This window comes from Abramis brama (genome assembly GCF_963993115.1).
Source record: "Abramis brama genome assembly, chromosome: 4".
NCBI classification, from domain to species: domain Eukaryota; kingdom Metazoa; phylum Chordata; class Actinopteri; order Cypriniformes; family Leuciscidae; genus Abramis; species Abramis brama.
In genome coordinates, this window is record NC_139966.1 from 57,250,194 (window position 1) to 57,259,268 (window position 9,075).

The 9,075-nt window shown below is 36.9% G+C and overlaps 1 protein-coding gene across 2 annotated transcripts; it reads left to right on the top strand.

The window, feature by feature from the left end:
• The first annotated feature begins 640 nt into the window (after window positions 1-640).
• On the top strand, window positions 641-8,616 carry nudt4b (nudix (nucleoside diphosphate linked moiety X)-type motif 4b). 2 transcript variants are annotated; one of them, XM_084111479.1, is made up of 5 exons: window positions 641-1,042; window positions 6,381-6,491; window positions 6,684-6,728; window positions 6,831-6,918; window positions 7,698-8,616. In XM_084111479.1, exons 1-5 carry the CDS (start codon window positions 947-949, stop codon window positions 7,892-7,894), a joined length of 537 nt encoding a protein of 178 aa, XP_083967605.1. In that variant the 5' UTR covers window positions 641-946; the 3' UTR covers window positions 7,895-8,616. The 2 variants fall into 2 exon arrangements, with proteins under 2 accessions (XP_083967605.1, XP_083967606.1); XM_084111480.1 differs by having other exon boundaries at window positions 642-1,042; window positions 6,834-6,918.
• Window positions 8,617-9,075: the final 459 nt, after the last annotated feature.

Sequence of the window (9,075 nt, forward strand, 5' to 3'; positions counted from 1 at the left end):
CCAATCATAATTTAATCAGATAGGTATCTGTATGCCAAAGTCCTGTGCTCACTAACAGCATTACATTAGAGAAAATACAAAATAAACATGGTATTACCATGGTACTTTTTTTATTTTTTTATTTTACATTGAATCCTCATTACATTGGGAATGCTGCACAGTATTAATTTAATATTATTTTCTGCATTCCTTTATTTTTATAATTCGTAATATACATAATTTTGTCGAAACACACGTGACTAAACTGATTTGTTTTTTTGTTTGTTTTTTTTGTTTTTTGTAAACTGAAAGGCCTTCTATCTGATGCTCAAATTACGTGTTTCGTCTAAACAACTCTTCTTAAATGAACAGTAAAAGATTATACAAACCCTGTCATACATATCTGCGGGATATGTGACAGGAGGCCGTGCAGTAATGCAGTAACGGACTAGTGTGATCGCAGTTCACGGACCCGCCTGACGGAGAACGAATCCTACTACGAGGAAGGTGTTGCTCATGAATATTAAGTAGCTGATGGTGACGTCGCGGCATTGCCATCCAATGGCGAACGCCGTTGATTAATGTATGCTGACGTTGCCTGGTAACCTTCCAATGCTAACGGTTTTCCTTATAAATATTAAGGTGCAAGCCGTCAACATACTACCGTTAGTAATTTCGCACCCGGCCCACCACACACGTATATATACCGGGGGAAGACGAGCTATTTTGACCTGGGGATGGGTAGCGGAATGCAGAGTTGTCGTTAAAGAATTGATTTACTGGACTAAACGCGGAGGAATGCTTTAAATAGGATTTTAAACCAAAGCTAACCCGTAGGCTCGGTCCAGCCCGGTACTGGTCCGTCTTCCTGACCGTCGGTGGTGACTCACGGAGCTCGGGCCGTTCACTGTTCACATTGCTGACCGGTTGTCGGATACATCAGCCGAAGGACCGACAGGATTTCAGCATGAAGTTCAAACCGAACCAGACGCGGACGTACGACCGGGAGGGATTCAAGCGGCGGGCGGCGTGCCTGTGCTTCAAGAACGAACGGGAGGATGAGGTACGGAGATATTATCTAAACCAGACATGATGCTCCGATGATAAATGCGTGTATCAACACGCACCGTGGCTTTCACCTGAGTCCCAGTCCGAGTATATGACAACACACAGATATTCGAAGAGTATAGATGTAACTTATATACTGTATATGAGAGCTATAAATCAGGTGTCATGTGATGTCATCGAGTACAGGGGCTTTCGATCAAGGACCCCCAAATATGATCAACCTGGTTGACCCCATCCTAAAATATAAAAGGCATCCATCTTTAATAAACACCCAATATTTACACTGAAAAAAAAAAATCTAAAAATAGTTTATAAAAAAAAAGTTATATATTAGCTCTATATATTTTTCTACTCACTGTGGTTATGTAAGTTACTGTTAAATGCATTATTTTTTGTTTGTTTATTTAATTTTAATCTAATTGTATTTATATTATTAATTTAAAAAAAGTATTCGTTCATTTTAATATAATTAAATAGATTATTAGCTAACTAATATTTTTTTAAAGCACATTTTTATTTTGTTTACTGAGTTATTTTTAATCTTATTTATTTATTTTTACATTTTTTTTAAAACTGTTTTTCTTTAGACTTTTCCACTGACCCCCTTGAACTCCTCTGACCCCTGATCCAGTACATCTGTGCTGTTTCATCATTGATTGATGGAGACTTATAGATGCATAGACTGATATTAGTGCTGTCAAATCAATTAATCACATCTAACATAAAAGTTTGTGTTTATATAATGTGTGTGTGTATATATACAGTACGTGTGTGTACATAAAAACACACACACACACGTATGCATATATGTTTCATTTTGATTTTATTATTCCCACTTGTTTGGAAAATCGCAGTGCATCACACAAACAAACATTGTATTATGCAGAAAATCTATGCAGAACTGTTTACATTTAGTGATCTGAGATCAGTTTGTCACTGTCAGGTGTTCTTAGAAAGTGAAGTTCCTGCAGCATGTGTGTGTGTGTGTGTGTGTGTGTGTGTGTGACTGTTCAGATCACAGCACAGCGTAATCTCTAGAGCACATCTGGTTATTTAGTTCTCATCTAGGGCTGTAATCTCTGTCACACAACGCTGGACAGGCCAAAATCCCAGCGATCTTAATTAGTCAAGCAAACCTGTTCCAACTGCATTAGAAAACTGGATTGAACCTTTTCTTTCCATCCCTCCACATCCATTGCGCTCATGTCTGCTTCGCTCCGGCCGTCACTATGACTTGTCCTGTTAGCCATGAATTAAAGGCACTTCAGACTGTCGTCACCGGGCTTCCGTAGTGCAGTTATGCAATAAAAGCACGTCAGACTGCAGATCTCGGCTTCTGCATTCAGCTGCATCAGGTTAGTCCACTTCCAAGAAAACACTGGCATGAAAACACATCTGGCACATGACACTTTAGGAGAATTATACAATTAAAAAAAGCACATATTGATCCATTTTGGACGTTGAGTATCTCTGTGTCAGCCAAGGATAAAGGCATTGCTGCTTGTAATGAGGGCAACACTGAAAATAAAAGTGTTTGTTTTTTAGGATTTACTTAGAAATTGCTAGTGCATTTTACAAATAAGAAGCACATTGACTTAAACATGCAATTTTGCATTAGAAAGACTGAAATAGTACGTACTCTAATCATCTTTATCTACAACTTTTTTGTTTTTAATGTGTGATGCATGTAGTAAAACACGAATGCATGCAATGAAAGGTTGTAATGATCTTGTAGGTGACCTGTAAAGTCTTGAGTGCAACTTGTAAATGATTAATCACACCATAAACCTGCAGAGTGTTAGTTTAGTGTCAGAGGTTTCTTTCGTTCTGTCGCTTCCTCGTATCCAAGAAACCCAACAGAAGAATCTGAGTTGTTTGAGCCGTTTGTGGGATTGCTGGTGTAAATCTGGGGTCTTACCCATCATGCCCGCTGATCTCAGACCAGCTCCACACACATTCCTAGCACCGCGTGCCAACTACAGGCTGATCCGCAGTCAGTGCGTGTGTGTGTGTGTGTGTGTGTGTGAGCGAGGGGGAACTCGTCTGAAATGGCTGTCCTTTGTGTCGGGGTGGAGGCGGGTGAGAGGAGGGCAGAGGACCAGCGAGCGCTCGAGTCTAAACCCCCCCGGTCAGCTCACTTCATACACAGATCGTCTCGTCCGAATGCTTCTGTTTCTCCCAGAATGCATGCCTGTTATGCTTCAGGTGACTAAAGTAGGACAAATGCATAATTTAGCATCATGCGCCGGTGTTTATGATCAGATACAGCGCTGTTCTCCTAGTGTTACTGTAAACATACAGCAGATTTACATTAACTCTGACATGCTACTGATAAAATAGTCACGTTTACACACTCAGGAAGTGTTTCAACCTTTCATTAAGTGATGATTCTGATTTCTTTTTTTGGGTCTATTTCAGGGTTATTATAATCAACTAAACTAAAACCATGAGAAACACTGTTAACACTTTTCATTAGTTAACATTACTTAACTTTAATTAATATTTCTACAGCATTTATTAATCTTAGTTCATGTTTATTTAAATATTTACTAATACATTATGTGTAAATGTTATAAAACTAATACATGTATGAACTAACATGAACGACTAGGCTATTTTTATCAACTAACGTTAGCATGATAAAGATTAATAAATAATGTAACAAGTGTACTTCTCATTGTTAGTTCATGTTAGTTAATACATTAACTAAGGTTAACAAATGAGACCTTGTAAATTTTTATATATTATATTAAAAATTAGATTTTTTCAGGTAGTTGCGAAAGACATTTCTCATTTTAATTTAGTTTAACTTGACGTACTAAAATAGCTAAAACTGAAATAAAAATTAATAAAAGTTTTATATATATATATGACATATTTTTAACAAAAAAAATACTAAAACTTTAACTAAAATCACAATGAAAATGGAAAATATAAAAATAAAAACTGATTCATAAATATGAATCAAAACTATATACTCAAAATTAAATTAATAAAAACTAATAGTATTTGAGTGATATTAAACCAACACTGGTGTGTGTATGTGTGTGTGTGTGTGTGGTGCGCTCTGGTCAATAAGGGCTGTAACACAACATCAGATTCCCAGCACTGTGTCCTTAAACACACTCTTAACCCCGGGCCGCTCCGGGTTTGTCCTTGTAATAAGGTCATGGCTCTCGGCTGACAGTCCCGAAAGCGTCTGTGATCTCCGCCGGCTCCGGGACGATGTGGAAATGTAATCCTATTCATCCCGATATGAAAGATGATAGTTCTGCTGCAGTGATTGTACATGCAGAAATCAGCCGTGTCTGTTCTGCTTATGCATTAAACTCTAAATCAATATGATACAGCTGGACATAAGTGGCCCTGATTCAATTAGACACCTGATGATTCATGTTTTGCACCCACTTTGTCATTATTACAAACGTCATTGATGCTTCATGGAGAACTCTTAATGTCGACATTCACAATCCGGTAATAAAAAATGGATTTTGTCCATTAGGAATTGATGGATCATAAAAGGTTTTCACAGACTGACACATTTCCACTCTTAACATCATACGGTATTTATAAATAAAACCAATGTACGTTTGCAACACTAGGCTATACTTTGTGTCATATTAGGCATTAAATTACACAAAACTAGTTAACGCTGCTGTGCGAGTGTGAGTCTTTCTCTCTTCTGACCAACATAATCATTCTCTCTATTCTCCTCTTTTAAAGAAAGTCGTAAAATGCTGTGAGTGAGAACGTGAGAAGGGTCAACTTTGATTTCATGTTGGTGAAGGATGTAAATAAACTCCCAATGATATGTTATTTAAATTGTGAATAATGTATACGGCACGGCAGTGTTTGTTTTACTACCTTTAATTTATTCTGAATGCTTTTTGTAAAAAGTGAGAATAGTAATTAAAATCACCTTTGAGGATTAGAAAAAGCATTACTGTACTTATTTGTCATAGAAATAATGCCATTATGCAATTCTTAATGTACTTATAACTAGGTTTTATGCATAATATGCAACATCTAATTGTACACAGCTGTCTAGTTTAACTCGTTTATTTATTTGGTAAAGTAAATTCCCGTTCAGCGATTATACTGCACTCATGCCTGGCCGACTGCACATTATCCTTGTTTTATTCTTGGTATTTTGGGGTCAAAGGTGATATGGACGTGTTTTCAGCAGGGTGGAATTATGGGACTGTAAATGACTGGTTGTGGTTGAGTTATTCTCAAACCTGTTTGTACAAGAGGTTTCTTTGTCATCATTTTTCCTAAACTGTATGGTACTGTACTTCATCACATAGTAACAGGAATACACAGGTCGTCGTTGTTTTGTTGATTGAGTGTTTGAGAACAATCTCTTTTTGTAGCTTAAGCTGATGGTCATGTGTGACTGACCCTGGGAAACCAGAACTGGACTAACGTGTTTCAGGAAAACAACCTTAAGACGCCACATATGAAATCAAAGCTTTCCTTTGTCGTTCAGCCGTGAATCTGACGGAGACCTTGTAAAAATAAGCCCAGTCTGGCCCAGAACATGCCAGGTGACAACAAGTGTCATGAACCACCACCATCAATCCCACAATCCTCTTAGTGCAGGAGACACCTGAGGGCCGACCAGCAGCTGGAGGATTAGCCAATCAGAGAGCAAGATTGCAGTTCTGCTGCATCCATCTGTCAAAAGTCACTCACTCCAGGGTTATCAGCGTTAGCTAAAACTGTTAAAAACCCTTTTTTAATTATTATATTATTATAAATTAAACATTAATTATTTTAAATATACAGCAATAATTGAACCCTAACCCCCCACTTTAAAAAAAAATATTTTTTTCCACACCATTGTTTGTGTTAATCTATAGGTTAGAATGTTATTGTACATAATTTCTGCAAATAAAAGTGTACTTTGCTAGAATTTTGTGTCAGTTTGGAAAACTTATTAAAAAAAGTTACTTTTTTAATTATTTTTTATTAAAATATAGCTGAAATATAATATGAAAAGCTAAATGTTGTCCTTGTTAAGTTTGAAGCACAAAAATTACTACCTGGAAATAAATAAATAACTGAAATAATAATCAATTCAAGGGAAATGGTCATATATAAAAGAACAAAACTATTAAAAATGTATAAATAAAACTACAATAACAATATTGATTTTGACATCACTCATATTAATAAATTGTGAAATTGTGCAGACCAACAAACAAGCACAGCAAACCTGTTTTCTTTTTTAAATCACATTTTAATCAGAACAATCAGACTTTGATTCCCCCCCCCCCCCCAACCCCCCCAACATCTGTTGTCTGAGACTGAACCGGTCCTGTGTCCCGCAGGTGTTGTTGGTCAGCAGCAGCAGAAACCCGGATCAGTGGATTGTTCCCGGAGGAGGGATGGAGCCGGAGGAGGAGCCGTGTGGAGCTGCGGTTCGGGAGGTGTTTGAGGAGGTGCGTCACATCACGGGCACACAGTGTTACATTTACCAGCCGCTACTCACTTAGCAGACGCTTTCCTTTGATAGACGTTCATATTCAGTGAGGCGAAGAATTTGATGATATTTGAGGAAATATCAGACTTTCTGGGAATCTCATGGCTAAATGAAGGATTGTTGTGGATTTGATCCTATCTCTCTCCCTCAGGCTGGCGTGAAGGGGAAATTAGGACGTTTGCTCGGCGTGTTTGAGGTACGGCTCTTCTGATTGGACAGTTTAGACTCCTGAATTGATGTACCATGTGATGAAGTAATGACAGTCCCTCATATTGATATATTTATTTTTCAACAACAGCAGAACCAGGACCGGAAACACCGGACGTACGTGTATGTGCTGACGGTCACGGAGACGCTGGATGACTGGGAGGACTCTGTCAATATTGGTGAGTGTGTGTGTGTGTGTGTGTGTGTGTGTGTGTGTGTGTGTGTGCTCTGCCAGGTATTCAACCCTTGGGGTCTACCAATTTTTCAACTATCTCCTGATTATTTTATTTAATAAATCCCTCATATTCTCATGAATGTTTATTTTATTGTATCGTATTTTATCATTTAATTTAATTATTTTATATAATTTAATTAACCTATCAAATTCTCATGACTATTTTATTTTATTGTATTATTTAATTGTATTATTTCATTTCATTAACCCCTCATATTCTCATTGTTTTATTTTATTGTATTATTTTATATAATTTAATTAACCTCTCAAATTCTCTTGACTATTTTATTTTATTGTATTTTAATATTTTATTTTAGTTATTAATCAGTGAAATTCTCAACACTGTTTTATTATTTTTTTTATTGTATTTTATTATTCAATTTAATTGAACTAATCCCTCAAATTCTCATGCCTGTGTGTTGTATTTTATTTTATTTTATTTTACATGAAATTTCATTTCATTCAAACATGCATTATGCATGATGATGATCTATGTTTTAAGATTTAAGATTGTCATTTTTGTTCAGGACGATTTAACACAAATGTCACACATTTTTCAGGATCCTACCCAAGAGACTTTCTGTAAATTTCCAGTTTTAAAAGCAAAAATTCCACCTTAAAATGTGTCTTTAGACCGCTAGAGCTCACCGTACACTTGTAACACACTAATGTTTGCAAGATTAGCCGTTGTATTGTACTAATGCTGCAGTGTTTGTCCCGTAGGCCGTAAGCGGGAGTGGTTCCCCGTCGACGAGGCCATCAAGGTCCTGCAGAGCCACAAACCCGTTCACGCCGAGTACCTGAGACGCCTTCGCATCAGCCGCCCGTCCACCACCAACGGCAACCTCCTCCTCCCACAGACACCCCCCAGCAGCCTCACACCCCTGTTCAGCGCTCCGGCATCAGCCGCCCGCAGATAGGACACGCACACACACACACACACACACACACACACACACACACCAGCACACCTCCGTCTACACCAAACCACCATTCCCTGGAGACACAGCGCCTCTCAGGAACCTTTGGGACGTTCTTTAGAGGGACAAACCAAAGTCGTTACTGAGGCTGTGTGGGATTCTTAGTGAAGAATGCCTTAATTATTTTTTTGGAAACTGTTACTAATTGGTTTTAGTTAATTATTAACCAGTTACATGGAAGTGCACTTCCATTTCCCCTCAAGAGCTCGGCATTCTGGGATTGTGATGTAGGGAATGTCGGTTTCATTCCATGCGGCTTCAGCGTTTTACCTCTATGAGTTCCCTCTGTTAGCGCTGTCCCGACCCTTTAAAACGAGCCCTTTAAACCCCCCCCCACTGCTGCTCCGCACCGGACACTCCGGCTGATGAGATTTGGGGGTTATTAGTTGTGAGCAAGAGGGTCGTAATGTGGGCACAGTTACTCATTTTATGCTTTGATTAAAAAAAAAAAGTTTGTAAATATACTAAAAGACTGAAAATGACAAATAATGTATCATGGTTTTTAACTAAAATGCAAATGTATTAATCTTTTCTGCTCTTAACTATTTCTATAAGGTCTTTCTTTAGGTGACTTTGGAGAAAAAAAAACTGAACTGTGAATTTTGTGGAAAGAAAGAAATGTTAATGGGTAAATCTCACGCAAACGGGTCATGTTTCACTACAAAAAATAATAAATAAAAAAAAATCATAATTTACTTAAAGGGAAAAGAAGCCTATTTTTATGACCATTCGAATTTTCATGACACATTTTCTTCTCTCAAACAAAACTAATCTTATTAATACTATAGTGCAAAATAAAGTTATAGTCTTTAAAATGTATAGTATTTATTTGTTGTACATGCTAATTTAATTTTAAAAAGTTGTATTACAGTATTCGTTTACAGTAATAAGAATCTAACAAGAATCACCATTAAATATGGGAACTAAGATCACAGTATAATAAAAAATGGTCATTAAAGTAGGATTTATTTCCTTTGTTTTATATATATATATATATATATATATATATATATATATATATATATATATATATATATATTTGTGTTAATTTTTTTTTATTGTCTTTATTTGATTTTTTGGGGATAAAAAGTGACCTGTAAATGTTTTGTGAGATGAATTTT